The sequence below is a fragment of the Dromiciops gliroides genome, chromosome 1, assembly GCF_019393635.1.
Source record: "Dromiciops gliroides isolate mDroGli1 chromosome 1, mDroGli1.pri, whole genome shotgun sequence".
Classification (NCBI taxonomy): domain Eukaryota; kingdom Metazoa; phylum Chordata; class Mammalia; order Microbiotheria; family Microbiotheriidae; genus Dromiciops; species Dromiciops gliroides.
The window spans coordinates 281,748,277-281,769,972 of NC_057861.1; the positions used below are offsets into that span (position 1 = coordinate 281,748,277).

Here is a 21,696-nt window from a genome sequence, read left to right on the forward strand (position 1 = left end):
GGAAATGCAGTAGTAAATGACACTAGTAATGTAGTGTTTGATAAACCCAAAGACTCCAGCTTCTGGGATAGGAACTCAGTATTTGACAAAAACTGCTGGGAAAACTGGAAGATAGTATGGCAGAAATTAGGCATAGACCAACATCTTACACCTTATACTAAAATAAGGTCAAAATGGATACATGATTTAGACATAAGAGGTGATAACATAGGTAAATTGGGAGAGAAAGGAATAGTCTACCTATCAGATCTTTGGAAAGGAGAACAGTTTTTTGACCAAACAAGAGATAGAGTATATTATAAAATGCAAAATGGATGATTTTGATTATATTACATTAAAAAATTTTTGTACAAACAGAAGCAATGCATCCAAAATTGGAAGGGAGGCAGAAAACTGGGAAACAATTTTTGAGGCCAGTGCTTCTGATAAAGGCCTCATCTCTAAAATATATAGGGAATAAATCAAATTTATAAGAATCCAAGTCATTCCCCAATTGAGAAATGGTCAAAGGATATGAACAGGCAGTTTTCTGATGAAGAAACCAAAGCTATCTATTCCCATATGAAAAAATGCTCTAAATCTCTAATGATTAGAGAGATGCAAATTAAAACAACTCTGAGGTACCACCTGACACCTATCAGATTGGCTAAAATGACAAAAAAGGAAGATAATAAATGTGGAGAGGCTGTGGGAAAATTGGAACACTAATGCATTGTTGGTGGAGCTGTGAGCTGATCCAACCATTCTGGAGAGCAATTTGGAATTATGCCCAAAGGGCGATAAAGCTGTGCATACCCTTTGACCCAGCAATCCCACTTTTAGGTCTTTTGCCCAAAGAAATCATGGAAGGGGGAAAGGGACCCACATGTACAAAAATATTTATAGCTGCTCTTTATGTGGTAGCAAGGAATTGGAAGTTGAGGGGGTGCCTATCAATTGGGGAATGGCTAGACAAGTTGTGGTATATGAATACAATGGAATACTATTGTGCTGTAAGAAATGATGAGCAGGAAGAGTTCAGAGAAACCTGGAGGGTCTTACGTGAGCTGATGATGAGTGAGATGAGCAGAACCAGAAGAACATTGTACACAGTATCATCAACATTGAGTGTTGTTGACCTACTGTGATGGACTATATTCTTCTCACCAATGCAATGGTACAGAAGAGGATCTCCAAATCCAAGAAAAAAAAAGAAAGAAAGAACTGTGGAGTATAGATGCTGATTGAACCATATTATTTCTTTTGTTTTGGGTGCTGTTGTGTTTTTTTTTCTATTTTGAGGTTTTGCATCACTGCTCTGATTTTTTCTCTTGTAACAGGATTAATGCAGAAATAGGATTAATGTTATTATGTGTATATATATGTGTGTGTATATATCTATATCTATATGTATAGAGATATATAGATATAACCTATATCAGATTACCTGCTGTCTAGGGGAGGGGGGAGGGAGGGAGAAAAATCTAAAATTGTAAAGCTTGTATATACAAAAGTTGAGAACTATCTTTACATGTAATGGAAAAAATAAAATACCTTATACATTAAAAAAAAATAATGCTCTTCCTCTCCCAAATCAGTTTATATTCAACTTTTCTGTCTAGATATTATGCCTTTCCAATGCAAGCTCCTTGAAGGCAGGGACAATTGATCACATTGCTTGGATATAAGAAGAACGGAAGTGCTACTTCTACCCCTTATTAACTCTGGCTAATTCTCTGATATGATTTATGGAAGTTACAACTTTTATTGATTTAGTTTCTCTATTTTAAAATGTAGTGATTTTAAAACTATTTCCTAAAGTTGATATACTAAGGAAAATATTTGGTGGGGTTTTTTTTGGTGGGGCAATGGGGGTTAAGTGACTTGCCCAGGGTCACACAGCTAGTAAGTTTCAAGTGTCTGAGGCTGGATTTGAACTCAGGTACTCTTGAATCCAGGGCCAGCCCTTTAACCACTGCGCCATCTAGCTGCTCCCTAAGGAAACTATTAACACAATATTCTTTTAATTAAATTTTTTTCTAATATTTTTCACCAAAGAAAATCTTTTTTTAATTGAAAATTTTTTTCAATATTTTACACCAAAAGAAAGAAACTATTTTGTCATCAGAGTAATTCCACTGACTTCAAGGTTCCTAGCTAAATGTTTCTTTTTCAGCTTGAGTGGCACTTTCTACTTGTGCTTTCAGTTTCAAATGACAAAAGGGAGTTGGGGGTTCTTGTGCAAAGAACAGCAAGGAGGGACAGGGACAGATCTGTGATTTATCACTAGGACAACGGGGTGTAGGACAAGCTAGAGAGAAGTGAGACATTGCAGCAGTTGAGATATAAGGCAATGAAGGCCTGCACCAGGGTGGTGGCAGTATCTGGTGTGTGTGTGTGTGTGTGTGTGTGTAGTCTACTAGAGATGTCAAAATATAAAGGATGAGACCTGGCAATAGATTGGATTCCCTGGGGAGGAAGAATGGGAGAAGGATTCAAGGATGACACTTGAGTTGTGAGCCTGCGTGACTGGGAAGATGGTGATAAGTCTATACAGTAATAGGGAAGTTAAGAAGAGGGGAGGGCTTGGGGGAAAAGATATGAGTTCGATTCAAGATGTCCAATAGACAGTTTAAGACGCCAGACTGTAGACATGAGTAACCTGAAGATCCAGCAAAAGAGACTGAGAGGAAGGAGTAGAATCAGGAGAGAGCAGTGTCACAAAAGCCAAGGGAGAAAGAGTATCAAAGAGAAGAAGTAATCGACAGTGTCAGAAGCTGAAAAGAGGTCAAGAAGGATAAAAAGTAAGAAAAGGTCATTAGACTTGTGATAAAGAAATCACTGAGAACGAGAGAGAGAGAGAGAGAGAGAGAGAGAGAGAGACAGAGAGACAGAGAGAGAGAGAGAGAGACAGAGAACGAGTGAGAGAACGAGTGAGAGAACGAGAGAATGAGTGAGCATATTCAGTTAAATAATGGAGTCAGAAGGCAGACTGCAGGGAATTAGGAAGAGAATGAGGAAAAAAAGGAAGCAGAGACACCTATTGTAGACAGCTTTCAAGGAAGAGCCACAAAAAGGAAGAGCAATATGGGATGATAACTAGTAGTGATGGATGGATGGATTTAGGGTATTTTTTTTAAGGATAGGTGTATTTGTAAGTAGTACAGAAGCAACCAGCAGACAGGGAGAGAAGTAACAAGGCAGAGATGACAGAGGGGGGCATTCTCCTGGAATAGAAAGGGTTAACTTGTGCCTATAGAGGAGTTTGCCTTGCCAAAGAGAAAGGTCATCACTTCATGTGAGACAGGGATGATGGAGGACATAGTGGAAGAAGGCATTTTAGTGATATACAATGAGGGAAAAGGGAGCTTTTGGGGAAATGGTTTCAGTTTCTTTAGTGCAACAGGAGGCAAGGTTCTTGGCTGGGGGTGGAGAATGGGAGGCTTAAAGAAGGATGAAATGAGTCACATTTTTGTGATTTTTTTTCAACAGCTTTGTTCAGCAGCACATGAAAAGCAGAAAAGGCATCAGATAGTACAGGTGGAAGTAGAGTAATTTGAGGCTGAGGTTTGTCACAGCAAGACTGGTGACAGGATAAGGGATCAAGACATGAGAGAAGGGAGCAGCTAGGTGGCACAGTAGACAAAGCACCAGCCCTGGATTCAGGAGGACCTGAGTTCAAATCTGGCCTCAGACACTTGACACTTACTAGCTGTGTGACCTTGGGCAAGTCACGTAACCCTCATTGCCTGGCAAAGGAAAAAAAAAAGACATGAGAGAAGAGGACAGTACACAGTTAAACTGGTTCATTGTCAAGATAATGGACTATGATAGATGAGATTTGGCAGATACTCAGGAGCCCACCTGAGTGGATTACTGGCTGACTTGACTGGATTACTGGTTGATTTATAGTTAACTAGATTCTAAGCACATCTGGCTGGTACTTGAGAGTACTTAAGAAAGCATGGTCCTCAGAAGCCAACAAAATTTGAACTTCTGGCCCAGTCAACCAACCAGCTTGAAGAACCTCCCATTTCTGGGAGGGGACAGGAAGGAGGAGGGAGAGCCTGTGCAGGTTGCTCTGTCTCTTTTGGTTCCTGACATCAAGGTGGTGGCAGAGGACTACACAAAGGAGTTGAGTAAGGACAGGATTGCCAGGTTGTAGGAATTCTATTCTCAATCTTTCTCTTTCTTTTACTATCTTTCAATAAACCCTTAAAAACCTAAACTCGTTTTTCAGTGATTTTAGTCAGTTTCCCCCCAAAACTGGGGGGACAGATTAGAACCTACATTTAGAAATTTAAATTACACATCATAAAGGGGTTAAGATGAAGAAGGGAGGAGAGTGTAGCCAATGCAAGGGTAATGGCTTGGGAAAGAATTGAAAGGTAAGGGATTGGAGATGCCCATAAGGACAAAGAACAGCAACAGGGGTGGTAAGGCAAAGTTAAAGGTACAATTACAGTGATTATCTACTTCTTGTCAAACTTCTTGTGGAATGGTCCATCAGTTCATGCTTTCTAAATAAGACATATATTGATACATTCTGGATAAACTTTAAGACCTATATGAGCTGCATTATGTTTAAGAAATCCATTTACTTCCATTACTTGATAATTTACATTTTCTCTAGGACACTATAAATTTCTATGTATCCCTACTGTATGTTATAGGATTAGCAATAAAGATCACACAGAAGTTCTTTTATAAACCATTTTTAGAGATGCATATAGTTCTAATAGTTTTCCAAATCATATACAGAATATGTTAATAAGTGCTCTTGCCCAAGCTTAACATTGAGGAGGGAGATGTAATAATTTGCCTCTTGCACTATCTACGAGTAGAAACATTCCTAAATGACCACTTTCATATCAGTCACAACAATTAAAGCATGTAATAATAAAAATATAAAAATAATTAAGCACTCAGTCAATGAACATTTTCTTTTTTCCTTTTTTAAATAACATTTCCCCCCCCATCCTCAAGGACAGTTTTAATGAATCCTGGAGTCATCCTTTCCCACATCATTATACACAAAAAAGAATTCAACCATAATAACTCTGGACAGATATCTATTCCAACTTTGAAAACTAATGATAGGGGTAGCTAGGTGGTGCAGTGGATAAAGCACTGGCCTTGGATTCAGGAGTAACTGAATTCAAATCCGGCCTCAGACACTTGACACTTATTAGCTGTGTGACCCTGGGCAAGTCACTTAACCCTCATTGCCCCACCAAAAAAAAAAAAAAAAAGGAAAAGAAGAAACTAATGGAATGCAACATCCTTCCGCTATAATCCATTCCTAAATTTGACAAGCCTAAATGATAGATCAACAGATAAGTTTGTATACTTTACAAATTTAGATGGCTTTAATATGAGTTTCATATCTTTTTTTCTTCTACTGCTTTCTAAATGATTTTAATAAAATAAACTAACCATTTGTTTTAGATAATTATAGAAATATTTACACTCCTAATCAAGTGAACATTTTTTTAAAAGTTTATTTGGTACATTTGCTATTTTAAGATTCAGTCAACTAAGCCAGTTCAACTTTGAGCTCTACATATTTCTAGAAATAATGGAATCATACTTTGTGTTATGAAAGAAAGCTCATGTGGTGCTCTAGCTGCTACACCTCAAATGGTAAATAAGTATATAAATAGCTTCTTTAGGGATTATAATTTACAGACAGAAATTATGCTCAGTAAGTTCACAACCTGAAAAGTTAAAAATGAGATTTATTATTACAGGTAATATATAGCTGTGGGTTTTTTCTTCCCTCTGGCGATGTTTTGTATAAACATTTTAAATTGGCAGCTAATTCATGTCAAAATAGCTTCATCTGTGAAAGTGTAGTTATTTTTCCTGGGTCCTGTTTACCCTCAAACTATTTTAACACTCAAATGACTTCCTTCTATATCTGATAGTGGTGGAAGAGATGAAGTTAATTATATTAAGGATCTGTGAATTCACCACCATAAAATGGCAGAAATATTTTTAAAATATTTAATCTGCACACCGAGATTTTAGTTCTAGTCTTCACCCATTTTTTGCTAGATCATGATTTCTGTATGACACCACAGATGGATTAGTGTTCCTTGAAAATGCTTTGCAAAGTTGCTTAAAACATTTGCTTAGGCATCTATTTGAATGCTCAAATATCTACATCATTTTGAGACATTAGATGATCATGCTATTTCAGGAAGAAAATGAATAAAGACTATTACTTGTAAAATAAAAGTTCTACAAAATTAAAATTGGACTTAATTCTTTTAATTTTCCCCTTTTGTGTTTCTGAGAATTTGTCATGAGTCAAATCAGCTTGTTCTTTGAAGTAAAGTAAATTTACTTTCAAAGTAAAGAGAATTCTCTCAATTTTAATAGCACATAGACCAATGGGATAAATTAAAAACAGCCTTTCAAAGCATTTTGAACAACAAAGATAATTTTAACAGTCTTACTCAAATCAACAGTTGTTTAAATGATACACCTAGAGCTTCCTTCTCATTTTCTTGCTGAAAAATTTAGGACAGTAATATTTTAAATGTAGTCAACTTTTGTGAAGAAATTCATACTCCTTTTTCTTTTTCTGAATTCCTCCCCTATTAAAATTGGAAACACATGAACTTAATGGAGTTCAGTCATGTTTCATTGTGAAAAGAGATGAACAAATAGAATGTTAAGTAGGCAAATGTGCTGGAAATAGTTTTTGCTATTTAACAAATGTTTCCTGTGAGTTTCAAAACCCTGTAAAAGCACATGTTGTTTAAGTACTCTACCTAATACAAGAAGCCTATTTTTAGTGTGATGGCACACATCAGAGCACTTCCTCTTCAGGAAAAGTTAAGTGTCAGATGTGTGTGTGTGTGTGTGTGTGTGTGTGTGTGTGTGCTCGCGCACCCACATACTCATAAACTGAATGACTCCTCTTTCTCCATTAAGAGATTCTTTATGTGGAGTTCAACTCACTAGGGATTTGCTCTATATTAGTTAAAATGGGACCCAGTTAGAATATAGCATATAAGAGAGATAAAGATAGGAAGCAGAATGTGAGAAAAAGACCCATGGTCTTAGTCTGAGAGACGAGCTTTTATCATAACTTCCCTTGAACAAGGTCTCCACACCAGCATGGAGGCCACTGCCAGCCCCCATGTTCTGGTCATTATCTTTAACCTCTTCACCATGCTGTCTCCCTTCTTTAGAGTGTAAAATCCATGTGGGCAGGGGCTGCTTATCCTCTTCATATCTGCATCTCCTCTGGTTCTTTGCAGGTACTATGTGCTTACTAAATGCTTTACCCATATCCATCTATCCAATTAAATTCTAACTTTAACCTAAGTCTAGTTACTTCTGGTGGGTATATTTTCTTCCAAATTATCATGTGTGGTTTTTTTGGTGGGCGGGGCAATGGGGGTTAAGTGACTTGCCCAGGGTCACACAGCTAGTAAGTGTCAAGAGTCTGAGGCCGGATTTGAACTCAGGTACTCCTGAATCCAAGGCCGGTGCTTTATCCACTGTGCCACCTAGCTGCCCCCAAATTGCCATGTTTTTAATGTTTCTAAGCAGTATGTCCACAGAATCTAAAACAGGATATAGGAATAAAACAAGAACATGGCTTTCATTAAGAAAAAGATGGGGGGCGGCTAGGTGGTGCAGTGGATAAAGCACCGGCCCTGGATTCAGGAGTACCTGAGTTCAAATCCAGCCTCAGACACTTGACACTTACCAGCTGTGTGACCCTGGGCAAGTCACTTAACCCCCATTGCCCCGCAAAAAAAAAAAAAAAAAAAAAAAAAAAAAAAAGAAAAAGATGGCTATGCTATAGACCGTGTCCATTCCAACTCCCATGTCAGGTATGTGGTAATAATGGTAATTAATGATTATGAAAAATGGAAACTTTATATATCAGTCTTTCTTGAGAAACAATTAGAAATAACAATTATATAATGTAATTAGAAACTACATGCATCTTTAAGACATTTTAAATCCCCCCATTGAGAAAATTTTAGTTTCTTGTCTGAAACTTAGAGTAATTATACATTATACATTTAAATATTTAAAAACAACACCATCACACTTCCCTTATATTGGAAACCCTCCGTACCACTGGGATCAATAGAAAAATAAATTTTATTTGTGGAGGGAGATACCACATCACCATAGGCCTTATGAGTCATGATAGTCTTATTCTCCTGGACATTCTAGTGAAGGTGAACCTCAACAGACTGAAAAGCCATTTTTATCAATATGGTATTGCACTTCAGATCTCTGTTATTCTGCCACCTCTCACTATTAACTTTCCACTGAGTGAGACTCTCAGTCACTGCTTCCAGTATAGCTATATTTAAGGCATTCAGAATATTAGCTGTATAGAAAACTGCATTAATATCTAAGTTTAAAGATTAATCATGGGGCAGCTAGGTGGCGCAGTGGATAGAGCACCGGCCCTGGAGTCAGGAGTACCTGAGTTCAAATCCGGCCTCAGACACTTGACACTTACTAGCTGTGTGACCCTGGGCAAGTCACTTAACCCCCTATTGCCTGCAAAAAAATAAAAAAAAGAAGAAGAAGAAAAAAAAAGTTTTATCACTAAGGAAATTAGTATAATTTGGCTCAGTTTCTTTCCTGAAGGGTATAAGGGATTAAAAAAACTATAGTTACCCCTTAGGAATGGCAGTAGCTGTCAAGACTTATTGGAGTGAATTTTTTAAAAAAGCCTAAGAAAATGCTTTGCTGTGAGTGCTTGGAACTGTGGGATGGTGCAAAGCTCTAATAGCATGTTTGGCCTCTGCTTCCATGATTATTGCTTTCAATCTGAACTGCCTATGGCTTAGATTCTGCTGACAAAGCACAGTTAAGAAACCCTGGGGCAGTGATTTAAGGTTATAGTCAGGCTATGATGCTTATACTCTCTTCTCTATACCCTGTCTAGTATGGAAAAAGACCGAAATACCTTCATGCAAAGTAAATTCTAAAAACAAATTATTGAAAACATTTAAGTAGTAGTAAGGTAATACTATAAAATAGCCATACACCACTACATAATTTCCTAACCAATCAGGATTTAAGAAGGATTTGAAGTAAGGGGCACTTTATAGGGATTAATGACCAGCAGGGAGAGTTGATGGTGCAGGGTGAAGTCTTGGATCATTAACCCCAGCCAGTCATTAATTCCCCAGCAAATGCCCTGTGCGAAGGTCGTTATTGTAGTGCTAACCTATTTTTTTAATAAAAGAAAAACATTAAATGGTTTACTTTTTCCTGTGGTATCATTATCCTCTCTGAGTGCTGCCGGAAGATGATTCTGATGGCAGCACTTTGGTTACTTTTTCAGGGATTACAGTATTCAACAGCATAAAATAGCCAATCAAATCCTCTCATTTAGTTTTGCATTTAAATGTATTGCACCATTAATTTATAGGTAGTCTCAGTACAAAATTCTCTAATTCAACAATTCACTTAATTTTGGTTTGTTTTTTGTTTTTTTGGTCAGGCAGTGAGGGTTAAGTGACTTGCCCAGGGTCACACAGCTAGTTAAGTGTCAAGTGTGTGAAGCTGGATTTGAACTCAGGTCCTCCTGAATTCAGGGTTGGTGCTTTATCCACTGCACCACTTAGCTACCCCCAAGTCACTCTATTTTTGAAAGTTTAAAATGAACTATGTAAGAAATGTTTCAGCAATCTAACACTTTTACTTGTCCTCAACTATCTACCTCACTCAGTATGACTTCTGAGTTCTCTTTGCTCCTCATGCCTCCAAAGGCATGTCATCCCCTTTCCCTAGCCTTTCAGCTGAAGTTTGAGGACATTGGGGCCATCTGCCCTGAGTTCATTCTTCCTCTTCTCATCACGCAATTTTTTTATACTTCAACCTTCTACTATCTTCTCCTTTATTCCAGCCTCTGAAGAAGAGGTAGCTTTCTCACAAAGGCTGACTCCTTTAATATGAACCACGATCCTGTCCCCTTCTGATTCTCCACTATGCTGTGTCCAATATCATACCTTCTCTGTGGGCTTCAATCTCTCCCTATCTACTAATTCCTTACCTGCTGCCTAAAACTAGTATTGGCTCCCCCTATCTTACAAAAAACTAAAAACACCTTTCTTACCGGCTATCATCCCATACCTCTCTTTGCTCAGTCCTTTGAAAAACCTGTCGACAATCCATGTCTTTCGTTACACCCCTCTTATTTTCTATTATACTCCCCTGCAGCTTGGCTTCCAAATTTTATCACTCAACTCACCCTGCTCTCTCCAAAGTCACTAATGATCTCATAATTTCCATATTGGACTGTTTTTTGGGGGGTTTGTTTGTTTTGGGGCAGGGCAATGAGGGTTAAGTGACTTGTCCAGGGTCACACAGCTAGTAAGTGTCAAGTGTCTGAGGCTGGATTTGAACTCAGGTCCTTCTGAATCCAGGGCCGGTGCTTTATCCACTGTACCACCTAGACTGTTTTCAATACTCATTCTACTTTAACTCTGCATTATTTAACACTGCTGACTTTTCCCTCTTCCCTGAGTTTTCATGACAGTTTTCCCCCTTGGTTCTCCTCCCATCTTTTTTTTGTTTTGTTTTTTTGGTGAGGCAGTTGGGGTTCAGTGACTTGCCCAGGGTCACACAGCTAGTAAGTGTTAAGTGTCTGAGGCCGGATTTGAACTCAGGTCCTCCTGAATCCAAGGCCGGTGCTCTATCCACTGCGCCACTTAGCTGCCCCCGCCTCCTATCTTTATGACAATTTCTTCTCAGACTCTTCTGCTAGATCATCATCCATATCATGCCTTTTAACTACTGGTGTCCCCTAAGATTCTTTCCGGGACCCTTTTCTCTCTTTTGTTAATATACTTTCATAGTTGGTGATCTCATTGAGTCTCACACACACATCCAATCAGTTTGCCAAATCTTACTATTTCTATGTCCAGTGTTTTGATTTTACAAACTTCTCTTTCTCTCTACTCACAAAGCCACCATTCTAGTTCATGCTCTAATCACCTATCACCTATGTATTGTAACAGCTTCCTAAGTGATCTCTGACTCTATTTATCCTTCACACATATGCTCAAGTGATTTTTCCAAAAGAAAAGTCTGACCTTGTTGCAGTCCTCTCCCTTTGTTCCCACATAGTGGTACTCTATTGTCTCTAGGGTTTGGGGCATTTAAAGCTCTCCATAACCTGGCCTCATCCTATCTTTCCAGTATTCTTACATAATAGTCCCCTAAAAGTACTCAATAATCTTGCCATTTTGGCTTTCTTGTCCTTTTTCATACATGATACTCCATGCATGTCCCATCTCTGTACTTCTGTACTAGTTGTTCCTCATGCCATCAAGATCAGATGTGTGAAAATGTTCATTTTAATCATTACTCACCCATCTGCCATTTGTATCATCACTGAGGAAAGAACATCTTAGAACTGAATGATATCACTTAGGACAAATATTAAAAACCTCTCTTTGAAAAGCCTTACCTGTTCATTGGGCTCAAAAGTCATCTCTTCCTTCTCTGTTTTCATAGCTATCAATTTTGTGCTACTGGCAGGATCTGTTTTACTGTCCAGTCGTTCGAGTTTGGGGGTTATTTCTGGTAAACCAATATCTTTAGTATCATCTTTGTCTAGCAAATAGCGAAGTAGTGCATTCTCTTTCTTCTTGGGGCTCACTGGTTCCTGTTTGATAGTCACCTCTGAACCAGGACCTGTGCTGCTGGACTCCTGGTTCAGCTCTTTACCTGTGGCTTCTGCTGTAAGCTTTGCTAAGTCCACAGGAGAACTGCTGTCCTGCAAAAGTCTGTGCAAAATTTTATGCTTCTCCTTGAGTGAGGTTCCATGTGTTGAAACAGAACCAGCCAAGCCACCTGTGGAGTCCTTATGACTTTCTCCTATGGAGCCCGACAAAGGTGAAGGCTCCATCTGATCCGATTTGGTGGTCAAGAGCTGCAAGAGCTTTGTCTGTCCTTTGCTGTCATGGAGTCTGTTCTGTCCATCAGATCTTTCGCCACTGACAACCTGGGGTATGTTGGTATCACTATTTTCTTTCTGTTCTCCAGAATGGCAGCTGCTCTCCGCTTGTCCAGTTGTACCTTCAGATGGCTCCCCATAAAGTCCAAAGCAATCTTTAGAGTCCAGGCTTCCCATCTTACTTAGTGGGGGAGGATTCATATTCACAGGGGAATTTTGCAAATTACCCATTTTTAGGTCAGGTGAAGCCAACGATGACCCTAAAGAGACTCCATGCCCTTCGCTGAGGGCTTGTAGTGCATTTAGGGAACTGTTGGTATAACTATGGCTATTTCCTGTGCTGCTGCAAACGCCCACAGGTGAATGTAAGCTTCCTGCTGGGGAAAACTGACTGGGTGGGATTCGAGGACTTCCTGCCACTCCAGGGCTCATACGATGCCTTGGTGAAAGCATAGAGTTTGGCTGTCCTGGATTCATGCCAGGGCTGCTTTGTGAGGGACTATTCATTTTGAGTGCATAGTTACTACCCTGAGGAGTCGATGCCTGCATGCTTGACACATGGTTCATTCCCCCTGAACCACCAAACCTGCCCACCGGCATGCCCATTTGTTCCTTTGGGCCATTTATGGCAAAATTTATATTGCTACTGATGGTCATGTCCTGACCTGGGTTTCCACTGCACATGGCCTGATGGGCAGGGCTGCTAGAGCTAATTGGGTTCAATGGCTTCCCCATAGCTTGTCCAGTCAGATCCTGATTCATTACACACACGTTCTGTTCTCTGTATAATGAGCAAAGACACAACATATTAGTTAAAAGGAAAAAAATAGCTAGCAGGTTATTAATAATAATGTTTTAGAGTGATGTGGTATTTTTTTTTCCTTTAAAAGAACAGGCTAACATTTAAAAGACAAGATAATGCTTTTGATGAAAGCCACCTACAATTATCAACATGAGTGAACATGCAGAGTTTAGGACCAATAGTTATGTTTTTCAGTAGAAGTAATTAATATGTCTGCGGTTTAAGACCTTGAAGGGAATAGGGAGAAAACCACCATCTGTTTTAAATTGCAGACATTATATAAAATAGTCAAGTTTATACACTTACATTATACATTTCTCCCATTAAACAGGATGCTATCACTAATAATTTTAAAATGACTGAAACAAGTATACATTTTATAGTACAACTGTATCCAGCTATTTGCCAGAAACTCTAATTCCTTAGAAGAGATATTCATTAGCTTAGAGATTTCTCTGGTGTTTGACCATTAGGCTCATGATGAAAAGCAAATTTCAAAAAATAAAACAAAAACGAAACAAAAAAAAAACCTTGGCCCTGAGCTGGTAGAAAACCAAACCCTTCCAAGTGCTAGAGCCAAGAAAGCTACTGAAAACATGTTCAGAATGAGACTATCTCGTCAATAACCTAATTCTGAACATTTTTTCCCTCTGTACAAGTCAAAGCTTGAGTGCAACAGACAGACAACATGGAAAGTGCGCTTCACAAAGAACAGTTCATTTTGCAAGTTTTCCCCACTGCCTTAGACAGCCTTCAATCCTCCCCCACTTGCCTCACAAGCAGGTTTTCTAAGCTAGATGGTTTCTCAAGCTCCAAAGCTTTTATTTAAAGCTTTGGCAGCCCCTCTTGAGTTAGCAAATGTGTTCACCAATCCAAATAAAACACATCTCACAAATTGTCAAACAGTAGCTTTGGTTTAGGTGGGTGCAATTTGGCACATCTGTAATCACTTTTAGATGTTTTCAGTTTTACATTGGATTTGTTAGCTGGCAAAGAGGATTTCCTGATACTAGTTTTTCCTAAATAAAAAACAAATAATTGAGAAAAGTGTTAGAGCAGGACCCTTTAATTATAGCTACATCATGTACTTTCTCATAGCTTCCCCAAAAGCTCTTTAACACACACACACAAAGAAATCTGAATAAGCTGGAATCTGAGTAATGTTTCTGATTCTAAAAGAGTATAATATTAAGGTCTATTCTTCTGACTTTCACTTTAGACTATGAAGTATTTATAATCCCTTGGGTTAAGGGCCAATACCATGAAATTCCTTTAGAACTTTAGAAGGTCCTTTCTATGAATGTTAATTGGGATTTTGTTGGTGCAAGCATATAGAAAGCAGTACCAACACTGTCGGCTTCAATATATTGCCCTGCCTATTATCCAACTGTGAATTGGAGAAATTTCTTTCTCTAATTTAACGGGTACTCATTCAGAGCAAAGTCAATTTCTGTGGGTCAAGTTCTCTTAGATGGATTAAAAGAACACTTAAAGATTTCAAAAGATCCTCATCAGTATGGGAACTCCTTCACTGAAATAGATGGAAAATACTTAACATCTTAGTAAAAAATGAAATGAAGAAGACAAATGCAAAATAAATCTTGAAATTTAATCTAAGTCTTTAAGGTAAAAAGAAATCCAAGACACTTAGCAAGCACGGAAAGATATTCCTGATGTAAATTAAATATCTTAACAATTTGAATTTTACTTTGTTATGCTATGGTGCTGATCAGCAGATGTGTCTATTAAACTAGACAAGCACTAAGACGACTTTCTTCTTTGCAACACCTCTCATTAACTTGGGAAGGAAGGGCAATTCTTAGAACAAAGATTACCTGTGAAGCATATGCAAGGATATTACAAGCTGAGGTTCATTAGTAGTCTGGGAACGAATGAGCTTGCTCTTCGTTTGGGCAGCAACGAGAGTGCCATCAGACAAGGAAAAACGGTAGATCTGACTGAATGCCAGTCCTTGTCTCAGCACTGTAAGCGGGCAAGCAAACAAGAAGGAGATTTAGAAAACGAAAAGAGAACAATACATATGTGACATTAACAGACTCATCATGAGTAGGGATTCTTTCAGTTTCTGTATTTGCCAGGTTGCCAGAACCTAGTATAGTGCCTGGTACATAGGTCATTAATAACTACTTAATGATCAACACGAAGACTTTAAAATTTGAGTTTGAAATAATGCTATAAAAGTGCTCATTTATATTATATATAAAATGCTATAAAAAGTGTTATTTAAAATAAAATTTTAAAAAGGAAATTTACTTTGTATCTAATATGCTAATAAATGACAGTATCTTACATTTCAAGTAGAATAAGGAGAATGAAATAATTTTAGCTATTTTAGCTGCCTAGATGGTATAATATACCTGTATTGTAAAGGAGCTTATCATCACTCTTTCCTACAAAATCTTATTCGTTTATTTTTTTAAAACCTAGGTCTCCATATCTCTTGCAGAATGGAAGTGCTGGGGCTACTCACATGCCCGATCCCTCTACTGATCAACACAGAAACATTGACTATTCCATTTCCCACTTGGGCCAGTTTGCCCCCTTTGCAAAACTTGGTCTCATGAATCCCCCCTCCCCCCACCCCATTCCTAGAAGGGCATCACTATATGAATGTTGAACTTAGTTTGGACACACTAAAGGCCGAGTCCACTGACACTCAGAACCCAAGAGATCCGTTAGGCTCAGTTTTCAAAGAACCTGGTAATATGGGCATGTGGATCCTTGCTTGACTAAAAATATCCTTAGGCCTAAACGTAAAATATTTTTTTCCCCATTAACTTTCCCTTTTGAAAAACGTAAAGTTTCATGACTGTGATACATGGCAGGATTAGAAAGTATTTTCTAGTCCCTTATTTTTGTTCTTTTAGCTTTTGCCTCCCAAGGCAAATAGTAATCTACCAGTCTTGAGAATGCCTAGTATCAGGTATGGCTGGTATTCTTTAAGGGCAGGGATTTAAGAAACAAACAAAAAAACAAAACCCCCACTTTTATCTTGATTATTCTCTAGCTTCTAGCATAGTTCCTGGCATATGTTCAGTCATTTTTAGTCATGCCCAACTCTTCATGACTGGGGTTTTCTTGGCAAAGATACTAGAGTGATTTGCCATTTCCTCCTCCAATTCCTGGCATATAGGAGGCACTTATTAACTAATTAATAGCAAATTCTTTTAATTCATAACAGCCCCTATTTTTGCCCATGCTAGGAGTATTATTTTTGTAGTTAGAAGATGAGGTAGTAAAAAAGATTAAATATTTATAAGAACCTCTTCAGAAGAAAAGAATACATCTAAATAGAAAGCTATAAAAATGGGGGAAAGACTATTATGATATATAAATATTTTTACCTTTAGACTCTTCATCTAGTGTTTTCACCATCAGGATAATTTTTTTTAAAGTTCTATGCTAATAAAGAAGCTCTTTCAAAATAATTTTGGGATTGATTTTTGCAGTTTTTGGTTTTTTAACCATGACAACTAAAGAAAAAAGTATATTTCAACCCAGAATACCACCTATCTTTACCACCTAGTCTTTTCTTAGTTTCCAGAGACTGGTCTTATTTTTCCATACATATTTATCATCTGGTTCTGATTACATGCATCAAATGATGAACACAGAGAGAAATCCAAGCATGTTTGCAAAACAACAATACTGTCAGAGGATCATAAAATTACAGCTGAAAGGGACCTGAGACCATCCAGTTCCAACTCTCATTTTTTACTGATGAAGAAACTGAGGCTCAGAGGTTAAGTTGCCTTGCCCTGGGTCACAAGCAGGATGCAAATTCAAGTCTTCCTAATTCTAGGTCACAAATGACCAAATGGACAGCAGCTAGGTGGCTCAGTGGATAAAGCATCGGCCTTGGATTCAGGAGGACCTGAGTTTAAACCTTAGACACTTGACACTTACTTACTAGCTGTGTGACCTTGGGCAAGTCACTTAACCCTCACTGCCCCGCCCCCCCCAAAAAAATGGGAAGTCAAAGTGAAGTTTGTGAAGTACTTAGGACCTATAAATAAAGTTCAGGTACTTTACAAATGCAATTCTGACTTCCCATTTTGTCACTTCTGACATGGAATTAGGAAGATGAGTTTGAATCCCGCCTCAGGTAATACAAAATTCTACTCTGGGCAACTGTCTTAACTAAATTTCTCCAATGGGTTCAACTGATTATGGTATTTAAGGACTACACACAGTCCTAAATTTTTGTGTGAAGTGGTTTTTGTACTGTACTAAAAGTTGCTCCATATACTATGAAAGAGATTTTGTTTCGAGAGAACATAACTCAATTATCTTGTTTTATGAATGTACCCTACCATAATGTAATTGGGGATGGGAATAGACACTACGGAACTGGTCATTTCAAGTTCCTCTGTAATAGCTATATTCTCAAAAAGCTGATGTAAATATAATTTTTGTAATTGAAATATTTTCTCATTACTCTGCAATTCCAGATAGTGTTATCCTTGTTTCCAATTGACTTTTATTAGACTAGTGTCTCTAATATTTAGTTTACTTTCTCTCTTACTTCCAAACATTTCTGCTACATGGATACTATTTTAAAACACATATTTAAGTACATAATAGGAGTTCCACGTTTAAAGGAGGCACTCTATTAAATCATTTTTAAAAAGAAAATAATCTAATCTTGATTTCTGCATGTGGAGTTTCGTTAAAGAGAAAAACTGTCTAGTCAAATCAGTGATATCTTTGAAATGAAAGGAGCCACTGAGTTAAATAAAGTCTGTGAAGCTGATGTCACATTAATTCTTGTCCATTAACAATCAAAGGAATATGACTGCCCAGTGGTTAAGGTAATTTTCTAAACTGTGAAAAGGCTTTTGTGAAATGTTGAATACTAGGATTCCCATTTTATTTTAGTTCTCTGTAAACTGAAACTCCTTCAATTTTCTTTTCCATACTTCTTGAAAATATTACACAAGTAGAAAGGGAAAAAATAAAGGAAAATGGGTGAGAATCTACTATGGCATGTATGTCTTGACAAATGATCTAAAAAAAGGAGAGTACATATGCATACAGGCATTTATCAAGGCAAGTTAAATTCCCAACAGTTAGGAGAATTTCAGTTTAAGTAAATTATCAAGGCTGAAGAAAGAGTTTGCAAACTTCAATTGTGAAGCACAATGTCAAAGTTTTGGAGACTCAGCCAGTGCCAGGATTCTCAAAGACATTTGGGGGGGGGGGGGGCGGCAGTGAGGGTTAAGTGACTTGCCCAGGGTCACACAGCTAGTGTCAAGTGTCTGAGGCCGGATTTTAACTCAGGTCCTCCTGAATCCAGGGCCGGTGCTTTATCCACTGTGCCACCTAGCTACCCCTTGTGCTAGGATTCTATGTGACAAATTGTATCCCTTCAGCCTGCCCATTCACCAAATTTCTAAGAAAGGAAAAACAGAAGCATATGATATTTCCCTTTAAATACTAACAAATAAAAATTGTATGTTGTTGTTTCTTTGAACTTTATTATCACCTCACAGAAGTGTGAACTAAATTTAGCCTAAAACACCTTAAAAAACTTGGATTTATCTACTAAAAAAAAAAGAAAAATATTTTACTCATATATATAATACATCAATCACTGAGTAAATTTATTTTTTAAATGGAAATAAACTAAATTAGGGTTTGTAAAACTATTAGGAGGATAGTCTTATAGATAAGTAGATACCTGAGTTCAAATCCAGCCTTAGACATTTAACAGCTGTGTGACCCTAAGCAAATCATGTAACTTGTTTGCCTCAGTTGCCTTAACTGGAAAATGAGGATAATAACAAGACTTACCCCACAGGGTTGCTATGAAGATCAAATAAAATACTCTTTGTAAAGTGCTTAGCACAGTGCCTGGCATATAGTGCTCAAGAAATGTTTATTCCCATCCCCCCACCTTCTTTTAAACTTTGATCTCTTAAAGTCAAGTACATAACATGAAACTGATTATGTTGTGGAAATCTCAGTAAAGAAACTGCACTAAAACAGGTTCTGCATCTAGCTCTGGGGATCACAGCTCCTGAGCTCCTTTTGGTATTTTACCCAATTTTAGGAACATTTCACTTTGTATTTCTCGATTTCCCCATGTTTTACTCTCAGATACAACAGACTTTAATTTTGTGATGTGTTTGCTCTGACTCCTTTCCTCTGACCCAACACTGAATGATCATTTCTTCCTCTTCAGCCTTCTTGTAGAACATTCTTCCAGTTCTTCTCCCCTGCTTCCCAGACTTGGCTCTACTGATCAACCATAACCTGATTACTTTTTTCCTGCTTACAGTATCTTCTGATTTCAGGTTTCGTTTTGAGGACTGTGCCCAACTATACATTATAGAGAACAATCAAAAGCAGCCCTGAATTCCACTTTAGAATCGTTGTTTGTGAAGGAATTCTCTCTCCCTGGTGACCTCCCTTAAATTGTACATAAAACAGAGTCAGATTCAAGAAGAAATTGATGTGATTTAAAGAGGTTTACCTTCATGATGATGCCTCTTGGCATATGATACAGATTCCCCTTCATGCTGGGCATGGAATTTCTGAATACATCTTCTTACCAAATCCTCCCAGCCTGGTTTCATGGCTGCACGCATGGTGCTAGTATCCAGTGAAGTGATCTTGCCTATACACAAACACATTAAGTGTCATCAATACACCCCCCTAAAGGGAAACAGCTGTTTTTAAAACTATGCATATAGTTACATACCTTGGAGATCTTGGCGAGTAGTAAAGCTTTCCGATGAGGGAAGAACTGGCCTTTCCTTCATAGGAACTCTTCTTGCCACACAAATCAAGCAGGAGTGCAAATCTTAGAGCAAACAAATATATGCCTTTTGTATCAGTATTTTTTTGGTGAAACAGGTAAACATGGATACACTAATGAAAACACAACTATTTAGATTACTGAAGGAAAAAGTGATACAAAGCGTATCATTTTCATTTACTAATTTTTTTCTTTCTTTTTTTTTTTTTTTTAAGTGAGGCAATTGGGGTTAAGTGACTTGCCCAGGGTCACACAGCTAGTAAGTGTTAAGTATCTGAGGCCAGATTTGAACTCAGGTACTTCTGACTCCAGGGCCGGTGTTCTATCCACTGCGCCATCTAGCTGCCCCTAATTTTTTTCTTTCTAAAAGTGGGAAGCAGGAAGGGCCTGACTGAGAAGACTGAGGAGGCACTAAAGGGGACAATCCAGAATGGGAAATGCAATGTTATTGTTGAATCCTTTCATTAGTGTAGGATTGACCACATGGATTATTTTTTTTTAAGGAAGGAGAGTTTTTTCTTATTTTAACTAGTTAATCAAAATATTCAATGTGATTTGCTTCAAAAAGGACAGAAAATTACTTAAAATTTTATAGGGATTTTTCTATTTTTAAATAAATCACAAAAAAATTCAAGTGATCTAAATATGGCTAGTTTGGAAACAAATTATTTACTACAGACTAAGAACACACTTCCATGTAATATAGATTCACAAGGCCTGTTTGATGAAAGATACAAGTGGTACCCACAGCATCCTTTCATATCCCTCTGTAACATTTGGTTATGTTAAAATGCAGTATGTATTTTAAATTAGGGAAATGAAAATAACTATTTCCTTTTTACATGCCTATAAAGTGACTGGAACACAACTGATCAGAAATTTCTAATTATGCAACATTTACAATGCTGTAATATATCTCTGATCAGGAGTTCTTAACCTGGAATATGTGAACTTTTTTTTTCCTTAATATTCTGATAGTTGTATTTAGGAAATGTTTGTATTTAAAACCTCAATTAAAAACTGGTTGCTTTGTTGCTTTTCTACAACTAAAATAAGAGAAAAGTAGTGATTATTTACAATTACATTAAATAGAAATCATCTATCAGTCTACATAATTTAATTTTTAAAGTAGCATAACTGTAATTTTATTTTTAAACACAATATATCTATAGTTAAGTTTCACCTACAAAAATATTAGTAACAAAGACAAAATTTTTAACTTGTGAAAAAGTGATTTTGAGGGGGTGCAGGGCAATGAGGGTTAAGTGACTTGCCCAGGGTCACAAAGCTAGTAAGTGTCAAGTGTCTGAGGCTGGATTTGAACTCAGGTCCTCCTGAATGCAGGGCTGGTACCTTATTCACTGAGCCACCTAGCTGCTCCTGAAAAAGTGATTTTTTTTTTGGTGGGGCTATGGGGGTTAAATGACTTGCCCAGGGTCACACAGCTAGTCAAGTGTCTGAGGCTGGCTTTGAACTCAGGTACTCCTGAAACCAGGGCCGGTGCTTTATCCACTGTGCTACCTAGCTGCCCCTGAAAAAGTGATTTTTGAAACATTCTTTAAGGCTTTATATAGGTTTTCTTTTTTTTTTAATTTTTTTTAGAGTGAGGCAATTGGGGGTTAAGTGACTTGCCCAGGGTCACACAGCTGGTAAGCGTTAAGTATTTGAGGCCGGATTTGAACTCAAGTACTCCTGACTCCAGGGCCAGTGCTCTATCCACTGTGCCACCTAGCTGCCCCCTTTCTTTTTTTTTTTATATAGGTTTTCTATAACTGTAATATAAGGAGACTAGAAGAAAAGGGCAAATGAGAAAATCCTCTTAAGTTTTTCTAGCTATATACATTATTTTTAGACTCCTGGGATGTAAAGAACAGTGTAATGTACATAAAACATGCCCAGTATAGGCTTCCTCCAACATTTTGCCCTACCTTCCCCTTCTTCCTTGATGGACTTTGGTTGAGAAACAGCGAAGCACTGCATAGTTTCATATTTCTGATGTGCTTCTTGGCTATCATGACTTTCTTCTTCAGAATCAGTTAGAGGTTTTACTAGCATCCGACAATTGAAAGTATGGCTGTTCCGTCTGGGAGCTTCATTAGACCAAGGTCCCCCATTAACTAGTAAGACCAAAGAACAAAGCAAAACAAAATCCCAGTGTTTTAAAATATGTTAACATTAGAT

At 37.7% G+C, this 21,696-nt stretch overlaps 1 protein-coding gene across 9 annotated transcripts in view; it reads right to left on the reverse strand.

Moving 5' to 3' along the window:
- Positions 1 to 21,696, reverse strand: part of NCOA2 (nuclear receptor coactivator 2) — a 361,979-nt gene that overhangs the window by 46,205 nt on the left and 294,078 nt on the right. For all 9 annotated transcript variants that reach the window (XM_043988572.1, XM_043988593.1, XM_043988540.1 and 6 more), the window contains 5 exons: positions 21,444 to 21,632; positions 19,459 to 19,560; positions 19,231 to 19,374; positions 14,570 to 14,717; positions 11,444 to 12,713 (listed from right to left, as the gene is read on the reverse strand). In XM_043988572.1, coding sequence (XP_043844507.1) covers positions 11,444 to 12,713; positions 14,570 to 14,717; positions 19,231 to 19,374; positions 19,459 to 19,560; positions 21,444 to 21,632 — 1,853 coding nt within the window. The remainder of the gene's footprint in view (positions 1 to 11,443; positions 12,714 to 14,569; positions 14,718 to 19,230; positions 19,375 to 19,458; positions 19,561 to 21,443; positions 21,633 to 21,696) is intronic.